The sequence below is a fragment of the Diabrotica virgifera genome, chromosome 8 (genome assembly GCF_917563875.1).
Source record: "Diabrotica virgifera virgifera chromosome 8, PGI_DIABVI_V3a".
Lineage (NCBI taxonomy): Eukaryota > Metazoa > Arthropoda > Insecta > Coleoptera > Chrysomelidae > Diabrotica > Diabrotica virgifera.
This window is the reverse complement of record NC_065450.1, coordinates 140,846,445-140,872,736: the sequence shown is the minus strand read 5'-3', so window position 1 is coordinate 140,872,736 and position 26,292 is coordinate 140,846,445. Positions and strand designations below refer to the sequence as shown.

Genomic DNA, 26,292 nt, shown 5'->3' with positions numbered 1-26,292 from the left:
AATGTCCGTGGTAATATTTGCAAATCTATCTTTGTCATACAACGCACTCAGTCGAATAGAATATTGTCAGCATACTGTCAGTCAGACAGTGACAATCAGTGACAATTTTAAATATTTGACATGGCATCGGGAATATTTTGAGTTGTTGATTAAATAATATTGATGTATAGTGTATTTGATAAATAATTGATTTAAGACGTGAACTTAATAAAAAGTTATTTATTGTGTATTATTTGTGGAAGATCCAAGCAGAGAATACATCAGGATAATATATTCTGTGATCCAAGTATTTTGTTGTTAAAGATGTTCAAAATTGTAAGCGTTCCATAGTGACAATATATTATTAAAAAATTACTTTAACACTTTTATTCCTCTTTTCTTGATTGAGTATTAGTTTTTGTTGTACATATAAATTATTACAATCACTGAATACATAGTTAGTGAAAAAATTATCACATTTATTAACTGAATTAATAATTTGCAATTATAAAAATAACAGTTATCCAAGAACATTCAAAAGCCATCTCTTTAAATTAATGATGACATTTTCAAGTAGAATGACATTCTAGTAATGTTTACATATCCATACCAGTGTGAATTTTACTACACGTAATTTGCCGTGTAAAGACAGAAAAAGTAGGGATACCCGTAAAATATTTGCGAATTATGTACCGATGGCCTTAAGGCCTCATAATTTCCAAAACACAATTTTTATAAAATAAATTCACCTACTTATTAGTTTGCAGTTTTTATTTAAGAGGATGGGTACGTATTTTCGGCTGCAATGCTATTCAAATGGGGATTCATTTTTTTCGAATCCTGAGAAAACTAATAAGTATTTTTAAAAAATTTAAACGCAGAATGAAAGATTACGTTATTGGCGAGGGCCGAAAGTCCCTGAGAACTTCTATAATGTTTATTTTAATAAGTTAAAGGGGTGAAAAACTAAGAGAAAATTTAGTGTGATATTTAATTTAAAATATCTCATTCAAAATAAACTTTTTATTTATTCTAAGGGACTTTCGGCCCTCGGTAATAATATAGTCTTTCATTCTGCGTTTAAATTTTTCAAAAATATTTATTGGTTTTTTCAGGATTCGAAAAAAATGAACACAATGTCCGTGGTAATATTTGCAAATCTATCTTTGTCATACAACGCACTCAGTTGAATAGAATATTGTCAGCATACTGTCATGCCTTAAGGCCATCGGTACATAATTCACAAATATTTTGCGGCTATCCCTACTTTTTCTGTCTTTACACGGCAAATTACGTGTAGTAAAATTTACACTGGTATGGATATGTAACATTACTAGAATGTCATTCTACTTGAAAATGTCATCATTAACTTAAATAGATGGCTTTTGAATGTTCTTGGATAACTGTTATTTGTATAATTGCAAATTATTAATTCAGTTAATAAATGTGATAATTTTTCACTAACTATGTATTCAGTGATTGTAATAATTTATATGTACAACAAAAACTAATACATACTCAATCGAGAAAAGAGGAAAAGTGATTTTTTAATAATATATTGTTACTAGGGAACGCTTACAATTTTGAACATCTTTAACAACAAAATATTTGGATCACAGAATATATTATCCTGATGTATTCTCTGCTTGGATCTTCCACAAATAATATATATATATATATATATATATATATATATATATATATATATATATATATATATATATATATATATATATATATATATATATATATATATATAGTGACTGTACACCCCGATATGGGGCTAAGTCGCGTAAGCTTTCTAGATCCTATTTCTTAGGAGGATCAGTCCCTTTTGCTTATGTTATCTTCTTAACGATTTCTCTCCATTTTTTCCTATCTCTAGTTTTTCCCCGCCATTCTCTGACTCCTGCGTTTTTTAAGTCTTCTTCAACTTCTTGCAACCACTTTGATCTTGGTCTTCCTCTTTTCTTTCTTCCTCCTGAATTCCATTCTATCATAGCATATGTCACTGCTTCATCTCCTGCCCGCCAGATGTGACCTAACCATCTAACTCTGCATTGCTTTATTTTGGTCACGATATCTTCTTTTAGTACTTTCTTAATCTCTGCATTTGTTCGGCTTCGATATTCATTTTGCTCTGTTCTGATTGGTCCCAGTATGGTTCTCATGATCTTTCTCTCCACTATTCTTAAGTTTTCTTCATCTTTTTTAGTCATCGTCATTGTTTCTGCTGCGTATAATAATATTGGTCTAATTATGGTGTTATACATTCTCATCTTGGTTTTAATAGACAGTATTTTGCTTTTAAGTAGTGTTTTATTTGCAAAATAAGCTTTATTCGCTGCCAATATTTTTTCTTTTATTTCTGGTATTCTTTCACCCGTTTTGCTTATTGTCACTCCTAGGTATTTGAAATGTTCTACATCTTCAAACTCTGAATTTCCTATTTTGGTTTTTCCTTTTATTGCTGGTTTCCCTAGTCTTAATATTTTCGTCTTTTCTTCATTTAATGTGAGTCCCATTGTCTCCCCTTTCTCTTTTATTTCTTCTAGCATTTCTTTCATTATGTTTCTATTTTTTGCAATAATAACAATGTCGTCTGCATATGCGATTATTTGTCCACCTCTTGTTCTTAGGTTTCCTTTGTTTATATTTCGTAGTACATATTCTAAAGCTAGATTAAACAGTGTCGTGGATAAGGCATCCCCTTGTTTCACTCCTTTATTTATAATGAATTCATCTGTCTCGCCTCTTTGCGTCTTTATGCTAATTTTGGTAGTTCTCATTGTCATATTTATTAATTTTCTGAGTTTATGTGGGATTTTTAATTTTTCCAGGGCAATCATTAGTTGTTTTCTCTTAATCGAATCAAATGCCTGTTTGAAATCGATGAATAGCATTTCTAATTGCAGTTTGTATTCATTTGCTTTTTCCATTATTTGTTTTATTGTGTGTATAGCATCTATTGTTGATCTTCCTTCTGTGAATCCACATTGGTACTGTCCCACTCTCTTCTTCGTGATCTTTGACAATCTTTTTCTTATTATCGAAGTCAATATTTTATATGTTGTGCTTAGTAGTGTTATTCCTCTATAATTTTCACAAATTTGTTGGTCTCCCTTTTTATGTATTGTTATTACCTGCCCTATCTCCCAGTCCTCTGGCATCTTCTCTTCCTTCCATATATTTTTCAATAGTGATAGTATTTTTTCCTTCAGTTCCTTTCCTCCATATTTTATAAGTTCCATGTTAATTTCGTCTTTTCCTGGAGCTTTTCCATTTTTGCTCTTCTGTATTACTTCCTCGAGTTCATCTATTGTTGGCTCTTTTGAGACTGCAATGTGTATTTCGTCTGCATCTTCGTCCACCGTTTCCTCTTCGTGCATTTCTTCTCCAGTGTATTCCTCCGTCAAGAGTTCTCTGTAGTGATCTGCCCATACCTGCCTATATTCAGTGTCTTCTACAATGACTATTCCCTCTTTATTTTTTATTCCGTTTGTTTTACCTTTGTATTTTTTGGTTTGTTCTTTAATATTTTTATAGAAATGTTTCGTGTTTCTATTTGTTCTTTCCTGTTCTATTTCTTGCATCTTTTCATCTGCCCATCTTCTTTTATTTTGTCTTATAATTTTCTTAGCGTCCTTTCTTAATTTTTCATAACTTTCTCTGTCTTCCTCTTTATCCGTTCTCAGCCATTTAATTCTTGCTTGCACCTTTTGTGCTGTTAGTTCTTTACATTCGTTGTTATACCATTCGTTTTTTGTTTTCTTCTGGTGTTTGCCTACCTGCTTTTTTGCAGCTTCTTCTATTGACTTTTTGATCATGTCCCATTCTGATTTAATGTCCTCTGCTTTATATTTCTCTCTTATTTGCACTGTTACTTCTTCTTCATATTTTTTTCTAATATCTGCATTCTGCAATTTATTGACATTCCATTTTTTCTGTTGATTTTTCTGTTTAGTTTGGATTTTAACTTTTTGTCTTATGGTGGCTGCGACCATATAGTGGTCTGAATCCGCACACGCACCTCTGAAAGTTCTCACGTCCTTCATTGAAGATTGTTTTCTTTTGTTTATTAGTATGTGATCAATTTGGCTATACGTTTTCTGATCAGGTGACCTCCATGTTACTTTATGCATTTTAGGGTGTTCAAATTTTGTTGAGCTTATTATCATGTTTGTTCTTGTTGCTAGGTTACATAGTCTTAGACCATTATCATTAGTGTTTTTGTGTACGGTGTGTTTTCCTGCAATTTGCTGTAAAAAATCTTCTTTTCCAATCTGGGCATTGAGGTCTCCTAGTATAATTATAACATCTTCTTTGGGTATTTTTTCCATCTCTTCTTCTATCTTATCATAAAAATTGTCTTTATCGTCTGTGTTGCTTGTTTCTGTAGGTGCGTATAGGTTTAATAGTGATATATTGAATGGTTTATTATTTATTCTTACATACGCAATTCTTTCACATATCGGTTTAAAGTTTATGACTTTTTCTCTTAGCTGTCCTAGAATCATGAATCCCACTCCTTTTGTCCTTGCTTCTTTCCTCCTGAGTATAATAGTGTAAAGTCTTGTTTATCAATCTGTCCTTGTCCCTCCCACCGTATCTCTTGCAGTGCTGCAATATCTATTTTATACTTTGCTAGTTCTTTGCTTATTTCTAGCATTTTTCCTGGTGCCAACATCGTTCTTATATTCCATGTGCTTATTTTCAGTTCTTTATGTTTTTTATTTTTTTGTTTTCGTCTTGTATTTTTGTTTCCTTGTCTGCTCTTATTTATTTCTTTTTTGTGATACATCAATTTATCTGCACTCATTTCCTTTTTATTTGCCTCGTCCGTCGCCAAATAAGTATTGTCTTGTATTCTCTCATCAGTTGCTAGTTTTTTGAAACGTTTTGAAAAACCTCATCCAACTGATTCTTGTTCTTATTCCATTTCCTCTCCCGTCCATCTATTATCAATTTGTTGTGCTTAATTTGGACGCGTTTTCCTTTCTTTATTTCATCATATGCTATTTTGACTATTTCTTTTTGTATTTGTAATTCCTCTTTCGTTAAATCATTGTTTATATATATTCTTTCTTCTTTTACTTCTTTAAGTTTTCTTTTATTTTCCATTACTTTTATTTTTTCCTCTTTGTTTGGCAATCTGACTAAACATGTTTTGTTTCCTAATTTCACAGCTTCTTCTATCTTTATATTAATATCTAGTTCTTTTTTCATAAAGTTCTCCATTGTTTCTTTTAGTAATCTTCTATCTCCCGTATCTATTGTCATTCCCTGTACTATAACATTATTTTCTTTTCTTGCTCTATCGAGTCTTTCAAGGCGCACTTTTACATCTTCCAGTTCCTTTTTCATGTGTTCATTTTCTCTTCGCACTTCACCATTCTCTTGTCTTAATTCTTCTAATTCAATTCGGAGTTCCCTCATTTCTTCTCTGTATTGCCTTTGCTCCTCTTTAATTTCTTTTACGTGAATTTTCAGATCTTGTGTCTCTTTCGTTAAGTTTGCCATCATATTTAATATTTGGTCTAGTTTGTCTTCCTCTGTGTTCCTTTTATCTGGGGTTCTTGATACTTTTTTGCTTTTCGAAAAAGACTGCTCTTCATTTTCTCTATATCTTTTCCGATTATCGTCGGATGTGTAATCGTCGGGGTTCATTTTCTTACCGAAATTGCTCGCGATAAAATCACCCTCCCCACCTATCGCGCCAGAGGAAGATGATTTTCTCAAGCAATATGTTTCTCTTTCGAATGTGTTACCCCTAAATTGAATTAAATTAAATTAAATTATTTTACGTTATTTTGGAGCAGTTCGATTCAACAGTTCCCACCTTTAACTTTCAAAATTCCAGTTTCTGGAGCTTGTAATCAACGTTCTAATGATCTATTTTTTTGGCTTGATGTTGAATTAAATTGTATTTGTTGTTTTAAGTTTATGTATTGTATTTAATATTATTGTACTTACAGTCTGTTTCAAAAGTTTATTTCTATAACTTCACTTAACACTAATCGTCTTTGACACACTGTAACTAAAATCACTTTAGAAACTATTTCTTATTCGCCAAAAAATTGAATTTTTAGAGAGCCTGATTTTTCACGTGTTGATCTGCCCACACTAGAGATGGGAATCTCCACAAATAATACACAATAAATAACTTTTTATTAAGTTCACGTCTTAAATCAATTATTTATCAAATAAATTTATTACATATTAACCAATTTATTATTATCCAAATACATTATTTATCAAATAAATTTATCAAATTATTTATCAAATTTATCAATCATAGAGTTATATATTATCATAGAGAGAGTGTCATTCAGAGCGAAGTGACGACACCATCTTTTTTATTTGGATTAGTGCTGTTTCACTCTTACGCATTATTTAATCAACAACTCAAAATATTCCCGATGCCTTGTCAAATATTTAAAATTGTCACTGGTTGTCACTGTCTGACTGACGATATGATGACAATATTCTATTCGACTGAGTGCGTTGTAAGACAAAGATAGATTTGGAAAATATTACCACGGACATTGTGTTCATTTTTTTCGAATCCGGAAAAAACCAATAAATATTTTTGAAAAATTTAAACTTAGAATGAAAGAATAAATTATTACCGAGGGCCGAAAGTCTCTTAGAATAAATAAAACGTTTATTTTGAATGAGATATTTGAAATTAAAAATCACACTAAATTTTCTCTGAGTTTTTCACCCCTGTAACTTATTAACAGTGCCGCGCTAGCACGTGGTAGCACATGTGTGCAAAACACTTAATGGCGCCCAAAATTAACAATTTTATTGTAACCAGTGGCGCACCCCGGGGAGTTTGAGGTTTAAAATCCCCTCCACAGCATATGAAAAATATATTAAGAATAGTAAGAAAATGTAACTTGTCTTTCACAAGCAATACAAAAAATTTCGGTGCCGAGACCCCCCAGAAGAAAATACTAGGTGCGTTACTGATTGTAACCAAACAAAAATGACTAAAAATTCTCACGCATTCAACAGGAAAATAAAGTAAGTTAAAATAATTAAATAAGAATAAATTTTTGGCGTAACCACATAAAAACTAAAGATATAGGTAAACATGAAATACAGTAGGAAAAATGAAAGATTACCCATGAACGAACATATAAAACACGCTGTATTTTCCTGTCACCGTGTCACAAAAAAAATTGACCAGCGCAAGTACATGTAATAATAAACTGTTCTTAAAGTACTGGTACTGGTTCATTACTTTCTGGAACATAGAAACGATGTGTTTTATTTGTTCGTTCATGGGTAATCTTTCATTTTTCCTACTATAGTTATTTTATAAAAAATTAAATTTTCGTGCCTTCAGTTCGGAAAATCTTTTTATAGTATGGTGAATATCAATTTTCATTTAATAAATTATACATTTTTATAAAAATTAAATAAACATAAAAATATAAAAATTTTTATAAAAACATAATTTTTTTCAATTTAGTTTCAATTTAGAAAAATATCGTTCAGCAGTGGCATTAGATATGGGCAGAGTGAGCACAATGTGAAGAGCTATTGTTAGATTTGGGTAAACTGCAGTAAATTCGTTTAAAAATATAAATTTTTAAATTTAACAAACAAAAATGTTTTAAATGTGAGTTTTCTGTAATGTTGTTCAAATTATATAAAAATTTGAAACTATCAACATGATTTTCCAATATGGAAAATCTTTCATTGACTGAAATCAATACTTGGTCGAGAACACAATAAAAGAAATGAACTGTGTATGACATTTTAGGATCCAAAAGCAGTTTGTCTTTATGTTCGTAATCGAACTGTCTGCTTTTATTCCGACGCCGAAGCTGTGGCTGGTTGAAAACTCAGCTCCACATCCAGTTTCTCTGCAGTTTCATTTGCATTGTGGTAAGATTAAAATTAAATCTGCTATCTGTCCGAAACCCGAGCAAGAATTGTTTTAACTCTCGTAAAGCATTTAAGCAGGCTGCATATTCATTGTTTTTGATTGTAAAGTTTTGCTAACGAAGTTAACTATCATCAGAATTTCATACGATATCATACGTGGACTGAGCAAATGAATGTAAATGTGGATATTTTATCTCCTAAACATCTAGCTTGATATTTTGAATTTTGAATCAAGATCAGATTTATCTGAATGCGTTATATCACATAAAGCATCATACATTTCTGCCAAATCTTTGTACAATGGTGGCTTGGTGGCTGCATGTCTGTACAGGATTTTTTTGTTTATGCAGATTGTATAAATCAATACGTAATTTGCTTACCTTTGAAGTTGAGCTATACAGGGTGGCAAGGTCGGTAAATGGGTAACTGTTGTTTTTACCGGCGTAAAATTTTTTAACAACTCTAGTGGCGCCCCTTAATTGCTGACGCCTGTGTGCGCCGCACACATTGCACACGTGGACGGCGTGGCCCTGCTTATTAAAATAAACATTATAGAAGTTCTCAGGGACTTTCAGCCCTCTCTAATAACGTAATATTTCATTCTGCGTTTAAATTTTTCAAAAATACATATTAGTTTTCTCAGGATTCGAAAAAAATAAATCCCCATTTGAATAGCATTGCAGCCGAAAATACGTACCTATCCCCTTCATTAAAAATTGTTATCTGTTAGTGTAAAATAAATTGTAGTGTACCTATTAACTAAATTAAAAACAAAATTAGAAATTTTAAGATAGATTAATAATTTTTAAAACGTTGCCAGATTTTTTAGGAAAAAACGGTAAAAACAAATCAGTAGTTAGCATCAAATTTTAATGAATGCATACAGATGAAACATAATTTTGAGTCATATTTAACCTATAAGATGCCTTAGTGGCAAAACTTAGTGGTTACTTTGGCAAAACACTCGTGTAAATGATTTTAATTTAACGTTTTAGTACTGTGAGATCAAATCACAAAATGATTTGTTTTCCTCGAGTTATCGTCCGTCTTTTAAATTTTGAGCGCCCTCTGTCGGAATTTAATTTTGCGAATATTATTACAATGACATACGATAAATGTCATTATAAAATAAAATGATGTGACGTCACAAGTGTTCGCGTGGTTTTTAGGTCGTTTGAAATGGTTTAAATACACAGAAGATTTTAAAATGGTACTTCTAAGTTATTATGAGTTTTTGAGGCGTGAAATTTTGGTAATCGTATTTTTAAACAAAACTGAACATTATTATGTAACAAAAAATGTGCAAGTTCCCTATTGGGACCGTGCAAGTTCGGAAAAGGGACACCTGGTTTCTACGCTCAGCAACTTTATTAGCACTTTTATTTGTATTGGCCATTTACGTTAGTCCTGGTTGCTGGATAATTGTCAAGGCCACAGACCAAAAAAGTTATAAGAAGAAAAACTAAGACTGAGGTTATGTTATTAAAAAGTAAACAATTGTATGTAGGAAATAAAATTAATTATTAATGCAGTACTGCAAGCTAAATACAATTAATTAAATTTAATTTTATCATATCAATATTGTGGAGCAACATATAATTTTTCTTCTTCAATGACATTGGGTATGAAATATACGTCAATTTGACAATTCCAATTGACAATATGAATTATTTCAGAAAGTTTAAAGATTTCTCCGATATTTACGCACGATCCTTTCTCATATCCCCTCCAAGTACTTGCACACCGCCAATTGCATAGATACAATACTTCTTATTCCACTATCGTCGGCGATGAGGATGATAATGACGCGGAGGACGGAGTGTAATGGCGCGTCCGCATTGGTAAATGTTTCGTGCGTACCAGCTGTTCGTCGCAAATATTTGCGTGCTCGAAGTAAATTGTGCTAGTGTGGATGTGTTCGTCACATAAATCGCACGCACGAATTTTCGACGCACACAACGCACACGCTCCATCGGTTATCGTTTTCGAGCGAAGATCAAATGATTTGAGCACCGCGTCCTCACTGGTAAAAATTTGCGACGAACCATTAGTTCAGTACGCACGAAAAATTTACCAATGTGGACGCGCCATTAGAATCAGCGCGAATCAGGCGCATTATGGCTACTCTACACATCGGCGGACGCATCTGCCGATGTACAAAGGACGTTAGAAGTGACTGCAGACGCGTCTGCCGATGTATCATCACAAGCTGATCACACATCTATACACATCTGTAGGTCGTTCAGTTTGTGTGAATTCTCGGGAGAGATTAAAAAAATAGATGTTGATGACCATAGCTGCCGCAGCTATATACCTTTTTAGTACGTTCAACTAGGTAATACTTGATTGTACATAGGAGTAGAATCATTAAAATAATGGAAAAGGAGAAGGTGGTGGATGCTGGCTATACATAAAACAGATAGTACAACACTATGAATTTGAAGGTTTTCTCAGAACTCATAGCCATTTCAGCGAAATATTACCAACATACAAAACTGAAGAAACATGCGTTAACTTTGAATTCACTGCGAAAACTGATGCGTCGTCAGATTTGTGGACATGCGTCGGACGTTCGCACTGAAACCCTTTGATCTGTGCTCGAAAAACCGACAACAATCGGATGCCTTGCAGACGCATCTGCCGACGTGATACATAAACAACAGACCACCGACAGACGACCAAATTACCCCATCTACACATCTGCGGATGCATACGCGAATGTCGTCCGCGGACGCGACTGCCGATGTGTATAGGAGGCATTAGATGAGAAGTGGTGACCGTCTCGTTCGTATTTGCCGACGCGCTGTTGGCATGTGTAGGGTGTATATCTAATTTAAAACTAAACACTCTGTATAATTGGATAAAGAAGGAAAAATATTTGTTCTTTTTTTCAGAGGTACTATGTGAACGAGGAACTTGCTAGTGGCAAAGGCGATCTCGCCTTTCTTCAAATTGGTGGAGAGGGAGAAGCAACAGCTGCGTGGATGACCAACGGATCATGGATCACGTACGCTCGCAAATATAAACCAATTTTGTTCCAACTCGAGCACAGATACTATGGTAAAAGTCATCCGACCAAGTAAGCAGAATAACTTTGTGTAGTTTTTTTTTCTTTTTTAAACAGATTTTTTATTTTTCTTTTCAAATCTCATAATTTAGTAGACTCAGTGAAATGAAATCCTTCATAATTAAGCCGACTACATCATACCGACCAAAGCACCGAGTAACGAACTGTATTAGGCCTGGATCCCGCATACCAAAAAAAGTTTATTAATGGCAAGCTTAAAATTTGTTAATAGCTTAACGGTGTCTAGTTGGACAAACTTTGATGTACGGGAACACTGGAACAGGGGAAGTTTTAATTGTGGAACAGGTTACAGGTTTCAAACGTCAGACTAGGAAAACGTCCAATGTATTTAGTCGGACAGAACTTCCAATTGATTTGTTACCCTTTCATTAAACTGTCATGCAAAAATCAGACTGCTAATTTCCACCAATATAATTCCTGTCATTTGACATGTTCTACGTCTCGTGCTTATTAAAATGCCCAAGATATTTGTCGGACAAAAATTTTTTCATATATTATATAAAGTTTGCTATTGAATAAACTTAAAAACAACCTGCTGGTTTTCACAATCATAAACTTGTCAGGATGACACGTTCCACAATTAAAATCACGTTCCACAATTAAAACTTCTCCTGTTCCAGTATTCCCATACATCAAAGTTGATCCGACTATTTAGACACCGTTAAGCTATTAACAAATTTGCAGCATGCTATTAATCAACTTTTTTTTGGTACGCGGGATCCAGGCTTATATGCAAAATTGACAAGACACATAAACGTTGAGAGACGTAATTCTTTTTCTTGCAATCAGCTTCTCCCTTGGATTTTGCCGATCAGTATGAGAATTCTAACTTTAAATACTCTCTTTCCTATGGCGCTACTGCCTAAGTCGAGCATTGGCCTCCCCTAGCTTTTGCCTTAAAGTATTTCTGTCCCTGGCTGCTCTCTCCAGTTATCCATCCTCAATATCTCTTTAGTATCGGTTTTCAGTTCGTCTATCCACCTCTTCGTTGGTCTTCCTATTGGCCTACGTCCCACTATACTCCCACTAAACGTTCAACTAGGTTTTTTTATAATTTTCCATTCGTATAAGTTGACCTGTCCAGCACAATCTTTGAATTTTTGCATAATTTGCTATTCGCCAGTCAATGGGAGCAATAATAGGATATTACATCCGAATTATATCCTACTGCATGGATTTTAATGAAATTTTTGCCCTAGCCTCTACTTATCTCCTAATTCAAAGTCTACCCTATGCCGATGGGTGCTTTTATCTTGGGGGTGGTTCCCACCCCTTCTCAGGGGTGGAAAACTTTTTGGTTAAAATTATCACGGAATTCGCTAGAGAACCTACTTCTAAGCAAAAACTGTTCTATAATTTTTTTTTTAAAACTTTTTTTGAATACCTTAAAAACTATGCATCTAACTAAAAAAACTATATTCACCATTTTTGTAAGCTATAAAAAAACAAAGAGACACTTGCCTCCATAAGTCTTCTAGTTATAATACAAAAAGAGATATGGTAGGTGAAAATAGTTTGTTTTTGGTACATTCTCAAATTGGTGTATTCAACTTGAAATAACAGAGAAACGGTCGATTTTAGGTGTAAAATGCTACTAATACCTTTTGTAGTGCTTGAAAAGGTTTTTAAAATAAGCTACATACCTATATTAAAGGTCCATTACATTAAAACTAAGCGAGATATGCTGCAAACAAAATTGATAACTAATGTATTTTAAGAAAAAATGAGAAGTAATTTTAACCCCCATCCACCAAAATGTAAATGCATCGTTTCCCTTCTACAATACCTTTTACTATAGTATTATTTCTATGTTCAGAAAGTTGGACGGGTTTAAAATTAATGGTTTTTGAAAAAAAAAGATCAAATTAGAGAGAGCATTTTTAAATTTTCTTAAAAATCTTCCTTTTTCTCCATGTAACTTGAAAATGATAAGAGATGCAGTAATGAAAAATAAAAAGAAAATTTTTATCTGAAAAACCCTACATTTTTGTGTGGTACCTTTTTTCGTATCTCTTATCATTTTCGAGTTACATGGACCATGTTCATTACAGTTCATTTTAAACCAGTCCAACTTTTTGAACATATAAATAACACTATGATAAAAAGTATTGTAGAAGGAAAACGATGTATTTAAATTCTGATGGATGAGGGGTTAAATATATGTTTCTTCCTAAAATAAATTAGTCATCTACTTTTTCGCAGAATATCTCGCTTAGTTTGAATGTAATCGACATTTAGTATTGTTCATTTTAAAGGTCTTTTCAGGCACTATAAAAGTTGTAAGTATCATTATACACCTAAAATCGACCGTTTCTCTGTTATTTCAAGTTGAATACACCGATTTGAGCATGCAGCAAAAAAACAAACTCTTCTTACCGACCATATCCCTCTTTCTATTTTAACTAGAAGATTTATGACGGAATGAATCTCTTTGTTTTTTATAACCTACAGAAATATTTTACAAAGTTTTTTTGTTAGATGCATAGTTTTTAAGGTATTCACAAAAATCCGTCCGAAAAGGTGTCATTTTTCAATGAAAATGGCCAATTTTCAACCACGAATAACTCAAAAAGTATTGAGTTGTCAAAAAATAATTATAGAACAGTTTTTGCTTATAATTAGGTTTTCTAGCCTCTTCCGTGGCTATTTTAACCAAAACATTTTTCACTCCCGAGAAGGGGTGGGAACCACCCCCAAGATAAAAGCGCACATCGACATAGGGTAGACTTTGTTTCATGAGCTATTCTCTACTTACTGTGAAAATATCAAGTAAATCGAATGTAGTAGGATGGAATTCGGAGCCAAATACCCTCATTGACTGCCCTATTTATTCTTTATAATATTGATATAGTCTGTTCGCTAAACTCAGACACAACTGGCTAGTGATTTTAGTAGGTCATTTTTTGTTTTTGTCCAATTTTGCCAAAATTGGCAAATTTACTAACTATTTAGTAATAATTATTAACTATTTAGTAATTATTTTTTTGCCAATTTTACCAAATTGACAAAATTATTTACTAAAATCACTAGCCAGTTGTGTCTGAGTTTAGCGAACAGACTATACAACCTATTCATTTGGCATTTGCGGATTACAATAAGGCATTCGATTCCATACAACTTTGGGCCGTATTATACCGAATGGATAACGCAAGAATTGATTCCAGATATAGAATACTCCTAAAATGCATATACGACAATGTAGCAGACAATAAATGTAGCAGAAGGCCTAACAACAAGCAAAATAAGAACGGAAAGAGGGAGGCACCATATCTCCAAAGTTAGGCAGGGAGACACCATATCTAGAAAGTTATTTACTTTTGCATTAGAAGATGTGTTCAAGAAGTTAAATTGGGAACAACGTGGAATTAAAATCGTTGGCAGATTTTTAAGTCACCTAAGGAAGCTCTCAGACCAAATGCAACACATAAAATAAAATTCATACGTAAAATGTTGCACAGTTGATAATAGCGTACATCTGTTTATACTCAACAGAGATAACCTCGCATCACACATTTTATATATGTAGAATACAGGAGCGTGCCAATTTTGGAACTTCAGTAAGTATATCAGTATTTGGAATGTCTTCAAGCGAAGAAGACGTTATTGTAACTTGGCAGTTTTTAAGAAGACGTCAGAGAAAAAAAGTAAAATGCGTCGGTATTGGATTCACCCGCTGAATGCATTTAACATAATTCATAGTCCAGCAATTGTTTTAAAAGAACAGTTAAACCTTTATTCTGAAAAATTTAAGGAGTATTTCTCTAATTTAAAGAGGATTTCTTTTTACGAAAAAAGGAAGGGACCAACGTTATTTTGAGCGTAACTTGCTTACTTTTGCTACTAAAACAAAATTAAAGTTTTTTAAATAATTTAAAAAAGTGTTAATGAGTTTTTCCCAAAAAGTGCTTTATTTTTTGGTTATTTCACGTTGAAGTATTCGGTTTGAAATTTGGCGAGTATCAATGTATTTTTCATTACTTATAACTCTTCTTTTACTAGGTAATCTCATACTTAAACCATTTTTTCCCTTTTTTATGGGATATATTTTTGCTAAGAGTGTTATTTTTTCGATAAAATACTTACTTTTTAAGTTAGTTGCAAGAAACCGTCTGAAAATGTGTTTTTTATGAACATATTTACTCGCAAATAACTCGAAAAGTTTTAACTTAATGAAAAAATGCTATGAAACAAAAGTTGCTTAGAATTAGTTTATCCATTTCCGGTCTTATTTTGAACGTATATTTTTTCACCCTCGAGAATCATGAAACTCACCCCCATGCTACCTATATATGTATATGCCAAATTTCATGTCAGTCTAAGCGGATCTTTAAAATTTATAGGTTTTGCATTATTTTACCGTCAGTGAACGGACTATCAATTGCCCATAAACTTTAAAATATCACTTAACTTAATTTGTATAAAAAATTATTTTTTTGTATTATTAGGGAAAGAAATATGAAAATAAACATGGAGAAAACAAAGATAATGGTCATGGGAAATGAGGATAATCAAGTAAATATAGAAATAAATAACCAAAAACTAGAACAAGTAACAACATATACAGAAATACCTGGGTGTGAAAATCAGAAGAATAAGTCAACGAAAGGATAACCATGACTTCCAGAATGTACTACAGCTTAAACAGAGCATTCATTGGAAACAAAAAAGTAAGCAGCAGGACGAAGATGGGGTGTATAAAATGATCTTCAGGCCGATCCCCACCTATGGTAGTGAGAGCTGGGTGCTAACACAATCATCGAAAAATAGAATAAACTCAATGGACATTAAGTACTCATAAAAAGTAAAAGGAATTACAAGACGCGATAGAATAAGAAACAGCACTGTAAGAGAAGAACTACAAGTCGAACGAAAAACACAAATACTAGATAAGAACAAGCTTAAATCCTTTTGGTTTTTGTGTAGAATGAACGACAATAGACAAGAAAACGCGTATGGGAGGCAAAAGTACAAAACAAGGGAGAAAAAGGGAGACCAAAGAAAACCTGGAACGATGAAGTGGTAAGAATTCTGAAGAAAAATACAACTTGGACTGAAGCGAAACGAAGGTCCAAGAATAAGCAAGAGTGCAGACGATTTGTATATGATATAGATGCATGAAATGTATTTTTCAAACACCTTAAGAAAGGTTTAGATCCCAGGCAACCAAGTGACGTCATATAATGTTGAGGAAACGTCAGTTTTTGGTTGAATATAACACGTGTTTTTACATTACGTCATATAGACGTCTTTTGTAGGTGATTTTAAATACGTAAGATTAATGACGTTAAAATTACGTTTAAAAAACGTTTTAATTTCAGACAGCCTAAGTCTGACGTCACAAAATTGGGAGGAGCTTGTTTGTTTGTATTGACTCCAAACAATTTCGTTTGGGTATAGATAACGCTAAATGCTCATAAGAAATTTCTCATTTATTGTTTACGTGGTTTGTGCCTTGTGTGATAAAATAAGACTTTTCATTTAGATATTTAGTTGAAGAAACGTGTAAATTAAGCGATTTTTATGTGTTTTTGCTCAGTGAGTTAGTTTAATGCAGTAATTCTTCTTGACAACTATTTGAGGTTATGTTTATTTGTTTTTAATTAAGCGTTAAATGAAGATATTAAGACAGCGTTAAATTAAGATATTAGTATGCTGGATAACTTGTTAATAAATTATTTATTAGTTTCATATATATGTTGTTTCAGTTTTGACACAGTAAGTAGGTATATATAACTAGTGAAAATTCTAAAATGTGAGGGCTGGTACAATCATGCAGAATTAATGATGCTTCTAGCCTAGCGCACAAGCGATCTTAAACAAGTGGTAGTACTTATATCTTCGACACATATGGGACGTAGGCCTATAGGTTTCATGTTATGTACCTATTTTTTATACTATTTTGAAACATCTGAAAGAGGTCACTTTTTGAAAGTATTAAAGACGTGATTTTACCGACGTGAAAAAAACGTAGATACGATGTTTTAAAATAGTCACAATTATGACGTCAAATCGATGAGACAAATACACGTGATTTTCAACGTCAGTACTACATCATAGAAACACGTCAATTGGTCATTTTTATGACGTGTTATCTACGTTATAAAAACGTCGTTTGGTTGCCTGGGATATAGATTATATATATAAAATTATTTACTACTTGTAAATATTAATCTGTAAACATTATATAGATAAGTCAACAATCATGTTTATGCTTTTAAGACTTTTTTAAGTTTATGTAAGTAAACAAGTTATTGTAAAAAATTGACCTATAATTGACCAATAAACCTATTATCTCAAAAATTATAATGCCCTATTATCCCTCTTATTGTACGCCCTCAATCCCAAATACACACATCTAGGGTTCTGACACGGCACACTCGCCACACGGCATACTGCCCTTTTTTGAGAATCCGATCCCGAATGGTGTTTCAAAGAATTCTAGGTAGTTTAAGTGCATTGAAGACATAAATTAACCGCTGATATGTATTAGACCATGCTGTATTGTTGGCCCCGTTAGGTAAATTATTCGGATTCGTTTTCTTCTGCACAAACTTACTGAAAAAGAGGTCCTCATAATAAATCCACAGGGTGCCGGGAAGTGCCGCGGTCGGAAAATAGTTTAAACAATTTTTTTTAAACAAATTCAAAAAATCAATTTTTTCACTTCGTAAATTTTTTTATATTCTTTGGGTCATTATGGACAAAAAAGGTCTCTTGTGATTTTTCTCTAGAATTGATTGTTTTCGAGTTATACGCGATTTAAAATTTGAAAAACGCCAAAATCACTTCTCCTTTTAGTTTCTTGGCCTCCACTTCTTAGGTACTTGGCCAGTTGTCGTATTTAGACTGCAATTGGAAGGGAATACTCATTTCAAGGGGTCTGGATTTTTCCATATTCCCTTCGTTAAATTCATTGTATTATGATTGTCAAATAACTATTTTATATTTTAATTTGAAATATTATTATAAATTGATTGATCGTTCTTAAGATTGGGTCATTAATATTATGTAGACAATTTTATATTGAAATGGGGGTTGGACTTCCTATATTAACAAGTTCCTGATACAGGTCAAGTTGATTTATTTTGTTGATTGGGCATTCAAGTAATGAGTTATACTTTTGTCCACATTCACAAAAAGGAGTATCACTACAATTGATTTTAAACCAATAATGATCTGGTATGAGGCATTGACCCGTTCGCATTCTAATAATTGATGTCAAGTGCCTTCGATCTACAAATGTGAATTTGTGGAACCAAGGGTTTGTAGAAAACTCACTTTAGTTTTAAACTGTTTTGTCCATTCAACTTTAAACTCATTTACAATTTTGTTTTTAATAAGAGGTAAAAAGTGAAATTTATATATTATTTCAAATTTATATACTATTTCAATGTCTGCAGAAACGTTTGAAGTCTTGACTATATTTGCCAATTTATCAGCCTCTGTATTCCCCTTTACTCCAGTACGGTCTGGAATCAAAGCTAAGATTAAGATATAGCTAAGCTAAGATATATAATATAACGCCAAAATGACCATTTTCAAGGCTTAATAACTCGGTTATAAATTATTATTATGAAAGTCAAAAAGTAACTAAATAAAAATTTAAAGCCCCCCCCCCCTACATGATCTTGCAGAAATGTGTGTCATTAATGTATTACTAGTGCGAAATGTGAGTGCGAAAGAGATGCACCATTCCGGCAACCAATGGTGCATCTTACTCGCACTCACATTGACGGCCGCCTCAATACGCTGTTAGCGCTAATAGTTAAAAATAACAGTTTAGTAATAAATTAATGACACAAATTTCTTCAGGATCATGTAGAGGGGGGGGGCTTTAAACTTTGATTTAGTCTTTTTCTGACTTTCATAGTAATAATTCCTAACAGAGTTAAAGCATTGAAAATAACCATTTTCGCGTTTTTCAAATTTTAAAGTGCGTATAACTCGACAACAATTAATTTTAGAGAAAAATCATAAGAGACACTTTTTGCTCATAATATTCCAAAGAATCTAAAAAAAATTGGTACGAAGTGAAAAAATTGATTTTTTGAATTTGTTAAAAAAATTGTTTAAACAATTTTCCAACCGCGGCACCTCCCGGCACTCTGTGTATTTGTTATAAGGACCTCTTAAAAAAAAACGTTTGTGCAAAAAAAATGATCGGAATAATTTACCTAACGGGGGCGACGATATAGTCTGGACTATATGGGATGTTGCATGTTACAAATATCGTTCGGATATTGCTTTTGGTATGCGAGCTTCCTAAGATTTACCGACGACATAGTACTCATAAACAACAATACATAGGAACTGATCTGCAAGCTGAAAGAACTTAAACGAGAATCTGAGAAAATCGGTTTAAAGATGAATTTAAATAAAACAAAAAGTGGTGACAAATCAAAATATCACAATCGACATAGATGGAAGTGAAATCGAAAGTGTCGAAGAGTATTATTTACCTAGGTCACACGATCAAACTAGGCAAACAGAATCAAACGGCAGAGATAACTAGAAGAATCCGAGTGACTTGGGCAGCAGTAAACGTACCAATAAATCTAAAGAAAAGGGTATTCAACAGTTATATTTATTCTACCAGTTAAAACTTATGGAATGGAGGCCATGACACTTACAGAGGTATCAGCCAATAGATTGAGAACGACACAGAGGGCGATCGAACGAGCTATGTTAGGAGTATCTCTGAGGGAACATATACGAAATCAGGAAGTGCGAAGAATGACGAAGGTAATAGGGAACTTGCATAACATTTTAAATTCGAAAAAAATGTTATAAATCACAACAGAACATAATTTAGAACCTGTATCAAAGATAAAAAAGTTTTGTTGTTCTTTCGTTTGTCGTAAAGACGACTAAAAATTCAACTTATACCAGCCACCCCAAAACGCGTCGTGACGTCACGCCGTTGTATGTTTACATTCTACACCAATTGTATATATAATTTTAAATTAGACATTATAAACGTCAGTAAAAAATACAGTTATGTGACGTTAAAAGTGTTTTTGATCGTTTGAACTATTCATAGAAAATTTGTACTTTTACAAAATGGTTTTATTTTCAATAATAAACCTTCTTTCTTTTCCTTCAAAAACTGTATCAAACTCCAATCTCAACAAACTGGTCTATAAAAAAGATCTGGTATATATTAAAACTGGTATATATTATTACAACGACATACGATAAATGTCATTAGAATATAAATATTTTCCCTTTATTCCCCGACGACGAGCTGGCCAAATACCCAAGTAGGTGGAGACCAATAAACTAAAGAAGGAGAAGAATATACCTAAATATAACGCCGTGTCTAGGTACACGCTAACGTGTACGCAAATAAAAAAGTTAGAGTGTCAGAGTGTTGGAATTTGTTTAATCGCGTTGTGTTTACACTTTAATTTTAATATTGATTAGTAAAGAAATTTTTTATTTTTTATTTGTTTAGTGTTTGTTTTTAAATTAACTATGCAGTGTGGACAATTATTTAGTTGTTTTAATGAGTTAACAACATTTTAAAACAGTATGAAAAAGTTAAGAGACTATAAATTAATATATATTTTTTTAGTTATAAGTGAAATAATATTACCGTCCAAAATTAAAATAAAAGGAAGACCTAAAGCTTTCACAATAATAATTAACTTGTTGAAGCTATTTCCTTGTGGTATTTTTGTAATCAACTATTCTAAATGAAAACTAAGCCACAATTTAACTAAAAAAATGATTTTATTAACGTTTCTACGTCTAAATCGGACGTCGTTGTCAAAATACAAAATCTTATTAAACAAAAATGTTGTTGCTTAGTAAAAATTTTTTTCTAATAATTTATTTAATCTGACTAATTTTTGTATTTTGACAATGACATCCGATTTGGACGTCGAAACGTTATAAAATCATTTTTTTAGTTAAATTGTGGCTTATTTCCCATTTAGAATAGTTGATTATAATAATTAACTTACGTATAAAAATTATTTTAACAATATTTTGTACTGTCATGTCAACTAAATACATATATTTATTTTGCTAACCTAAATATATACTTTTATATATACATTGATTTATTACAATTAAGTTTGAAACACCTGAATAGTTCTGCTTCCCTTCCCTTAACAAATATTTTTCTATTAAACAAACACTAAACATATCAAAATAGCTTGTACAAAAATATACAGTCACTGAGCACGCTAAATAATGACGTCACTGGCTTGATGAAGTTTAATTCGCCTATATTATACCTAACTTTTTTATTTGCGTACACGTTAGCGAGTACCTGGACACAGCGAAATATAACCATAATAATAACTAATGTAAAACTATGTGACGTCACGGGTCGTTTGAACTATTTTATACCGCAGAAGACTTTAAATGTGTATTTCTAAGTTATTACGAGTTTTTGAAGCGTGAAATTTTGGAAATCTCATTTTTAAACAAAACTGAACATTATTATGTAATAAAAAAAATGTACAAGTTCCCTATTGTATATATGTTAATGTTATGTGACGTTAAAAGTGTTTTTGATCGTTTGAACTATTCATAGAAAATTTGTACTTTTACAAAATGGTTTTATTTTCAATAGTAAACCTTCTTTCCTTTCCTTCAAAAACTGTATCAAACTCCAATCTCAACAAAGTGGTATATATTATTATAACAACATACGATAAATGTCATTAGAATATAAATATTTTTCCTTTATTCCCCGACGACGAGCTGGCCAAATACCCAAGTAGGTGGAGGCCAATAAACTAAAGAAGAAGAAGAAGAATATACGTAAATATAACCATAAACGGAACCACATAGTTAAACTCTGTGACGTCACGGGTCGTTTGAACTATTTTAAGATAAAGAAGACTTTAAATTTGTACTTTTAAGTTATTACGAGTTTTTGAAGTGTGAAATTTTGGAAATCTCATTTTTATACAAAACTGAATATTATTATGTAATAAAAAAATGTGCAAGTTCCCTATTGCGCAAATGAAATGGAACTGGGTAGGACACGTGGCACGGTAAAACAACGACAAGTGGACGAGAAATATTTGCAAAATCAATGGGAAAATCCCATTGGGAAAAAAATCATACAGAACAAGTAAAAACTTCGTTTGTACAATGGTATAAAAAGTTTATTGAAAATTATTAAAGTCTATTAAAAAGTCACCCAAAAGGATTCGTAAAACGTTTTCGATCTAGATCAGATCATCTTCAGTGCGTTCTGCTTAGTAGATGAAACTAGCAACCTTATAAAATAAGTGACATCGAGAAAAATGATTTGCATATTGAAAATCTGATGTTAGTAGCGACTCTAAGTCGATGTTAAAAGATAAATTTAGTGCTCAAAGGGTAACATGATTCACTGCTCGATAAGAACGTGTGGTTCTTGCCAGTTCAATGGACACAGACCAAGAAATATTGTACATTGGAGACCACGCGAACACAGTCATAGAGGAAGACCACAAAAACGATGGCTAGACGACATCAAAGCCAAAGTAGGGATAAACTGGCACGAAATAGCACAAAACAGAGAAGAGTGGAGAGCTAATGTTGAGGATTTTGTCCAGGAGTGGATGCAAACAGGCTGAAGAAGAAGAAGAAGATTGATACAACTCGTGGTTGAACCTTATTCTGCACATACCATTGTCGCAGAAGGGTCCCCAATATCCTTTATCCAACTTTAGATACTGCCGCAGGGAATAATTCCACTGACGACAGTCCGAACCATTCTCACAGATTGCGCAGCCAAGACTATATACTGCGTCGGACATTTCTTTGGTCCATGATTTTACCTTGCAATATTAGTTGTGGTATCTTATACAGGGTGTTTCATTGGGAAAGGGAAATACTTTAATGGTGAATAGAGGTCACCGAGGCGGTTCTAGATATACTGCATGTTTTGCCCTGCCGACTTTTATAACCGAGTTACAGGGTGTTTTATCGATTTTGCCCATTTATTTCCTAAGCCATAACTTTAGAACCACCCTGTATATTTTCTTGATATTTGGTACACATATATCTCATTCAAAACCCAAACGACCGACATACTAACCATAAGAAAAATCCAGGTCCGGATTAACAAAAAATTATAAAGTAATTGTGACCTTAAAACAACATCCTGTATATTCAAATTTTGAAAATCTGTTTGCATATTTGAAAAGAGCACAAAAAAGTATTAATGGTTCGCTTCAATTTTTCGGCCAGACAATTTTATGACTTTAATTTTGAAATTATATTGAATTTTTTAAGAACTCTAACATTAAAAAGCAGGTATTATTAACTTTTAGTTATAAACTATTAAAGTTAATGAATAAATACCCATTTTAAAAATACTTATTTACCACATTGGAACGACCCAATTACTAATGACAAGAAAAATCCAGGTCCGGATTAACAAAAAAATATAAAGTAGGTAATTGTGACCTTAAGCCAACACCCTGTATATTGAAATTTTGAAAATTTGTCTTCGCATTTTAAAAGAGCATAAAAAACTGTTATTAAAGGTTTATTTTAATTTTTTCGCCGTTGATGTAATTACATCAATTTTGAAATTGTATTGAAATTTTAAAGAACTCTGAGATTAAAAACCAGGTATGTATTATTAACTTTTAATAATTTAATGTTAATGAATCAATACTTATTTTAAAAATACTTAATACTTATTTACTACGCTGGCTTCATGGATTCTCTGGATTTGTAAATGTATGTACATCATTAAAAATTAGAATTGCGAGATTTGGGATATTTTAATGATTTAGTAAAGAATTAAAAAGCAGCTATATCTAATAAAAAAAATTGTTTAAACAATTCAACAATATAACATAAATTAAAAATATTTAAACTAAACAGTTGCTCAAAATGTCCGCCATATTGTTCGATGCATTTCCTTGCTCGTTTTAAAAGATTTCGAATCGATTTTCTAATTACATTGGGATTGTTCTTCAGTTTTCTGGCAGCTTCTTGTGACCTTGGCAGAGTTAATCAATATGATTTCAAAAATGAAATTATCTGCGCAAAAATTTGACATGCACCCTTTAAAGCAGTTTTTGATCCTCTTTTAAAATACACAAACAAATTTTAAAAATTTCAATATACAGGGTGTTGTTTCAAGGTCACAATTACTTTATATTTTTTTGTTAATCCGGACCTGGATTGTTCTTGTCATTAGTAATTGGGTCGTTCCAATGTGGTAAACAAGTCTTGATTATTTTTAAAATGAGTATTTATTCATTAACTTTAATAATTTATAACTAAAAGTTAATAATATCTGCTTTTTAATACAGTTCTTAAAAAATTCAATATAATTTCAAAATTAAAGTCATAAAATTGTCTGGCCGAAAAATTGAAGCGAACCATTAAACTTACTTTTTTGTGCTCATTTCAAATATGCAAACAGATTTTCAAAATTTGAATATACAGGGTGTTGTTTTAAGGTCACAATTACTTTATAATTTTTTGTTAATTCGGACCTGGATTTTTCTTATGGTTAGTATGTCGGTCGTTTGGGTTTTGAATGAGACAATGAATCAGTGGTTCTAAAGTTATGGCTTAGGAAATAAATGGGCAAAATCGATAAAACACCCTGTAACTCGGTTATAAAAGTCGGTAGAGCAAAAAATGTAGTATATCTAGAACCGGCTCGGTGACCTCTATTCACCATTAAAGTATTTCCGTTTCCCAATGAAACACCCTGTATTTTGGATTACAGAAAATATTACGGGGAGCTAGGAGATCAAAATCCAGATCCAGATCCTTTATTGAGGATCAAACCTTCTAATCAGTTTCTCCATTCTTAAAAAAAGTGCTTGTTCTATCGAGACGTAATTTCTTGTTCGTGTTGAAGATACTAGTTTATTAAAATGTCAATATTTTTATAATGCTGAACATAGTCTATCGTAGCAATACGTTTCTTGCACATTTGGTTGAATTTGGGTATTAATTTGTTTCCTCAGAAAGCCATGTCATTGCTTCTTTTATATTAAATAACCTGCTTTCGTGTAACCATTCTTGTTAATTGAAAAATACTGTATGACTTGTACACACTTCTAAGTAGGTCAAACCGGCAAACAAGTGTATGTTCTCAGAAAAATTGATAGTGTGTAAAATTTTTGAAGTAATACTTCTTTAGGCGCGATGGGAGTGAAATTTAATATGCGCGAATTCATCAAAAACCTTGTTCCCCGGCGCAGATGCATTATACGTTTGCTCTGATTGGGTGTTTAAATGCAAATGACATGACAATAATTGTTCGATATGGAGGTTATGCATAAACAAATATTGTATATTAGTTTTTATTGTTGTGAGGACACAGACAAAAGCAAGTTTATAATTGTAGTAACTTTTTAAATAGTTTTTAAAAGCAACAGGTATGTACTTAATTGTAAATGTTTCAGTATTGTAATAAAAAATTACATACATACGTACTTACCTATTTGGAGAATGTATGTATCTATCTAGTAGGTAATACTTATTACCAACACAATTTCTACCATTCTTCATCTAATATAGGTACCTATTGTTTTCTTACTCTATGTTTTGTTGTATTTTAATATTTTAATTCCCTTTGTGAACACACACACACACACACACACACACACACACACACACACACACACAAAATCAAACTAATTTGATTAAATTCAGAACTGTCAAACAGTAAAACGTCAGTTAGCCTATCTTCCCACATGACGGGGGTTTAAGTCGGGTGGCGGGTGTGTGTAAGTGGATTTCAACTCTAAGCGCGCGGGTTCGAATCCCAATGCAAGTTTTTATTTTTTTATTTTTTTTATACATTTTATGATTGTGAATATATTTGTTAAAAATTTTTTTTTTTCAGAAAATGCGTATTTAGTTAAAGTTTTTGCCAACAATTATTGTTCAGAAATCATTTCTTTGTGGCATTTTTCAATGTGTTTGTGTGTGTTTTATTCTTTTATTTTTTAATTTTTGGTAGTTTTAATAAAAATGTTTTGGAAAGTAGTAAGTATTAAAATTAGTTTAATATTTAATTTATTTAAAATTTATTTAAAATATAAATAAACTGTTTAAAGTACATATATTAATTTCGTTGGAATCATATAATAGAAGTATACCTTCTTACGTGCGTACAAAGTACACACATTCTTTTTTTTAATTAATTATTAGCTAAGTACTTTCAGCACATCACGTGCCATCATCAGAGCTTCATCCTATAGATATCCAAGCGCCATTTCATAAATTTTTCAAGAGACAAATTTTTAATTTTAAACTATCTTCTTCTCTTCTTTACGTGCCATCTCCGCGACGAAGGTTGGCAATCATCATTGCTATTCTCACTTTTGACACTACAGCCCGAA

The 26,292-nt window shown here is 32.2% G+C and overlaps 1 protein-coding gene across 1 annotated transcript in view; it reads left to right on the top strand.

The window, feature by feature from the left end:
* Nucleotides 1-26,292, top strand: part of LOC126889391 (putative serine protease F56F10.1) — a 90,204-nt gene that overhangs the window by 17,323 nt on the left and 46,589 nt on the right. The window contains exon 3 of the mRNA XM_050657651.1: nt 10,773-10,957. Coding sequence (XP_050513608.1) covers nt 10,773-10,957 — 185 coding nt within the window. The remainder of the gene's footprint in view (nt 1-10,772; nt 10,958-26,292) is intronic.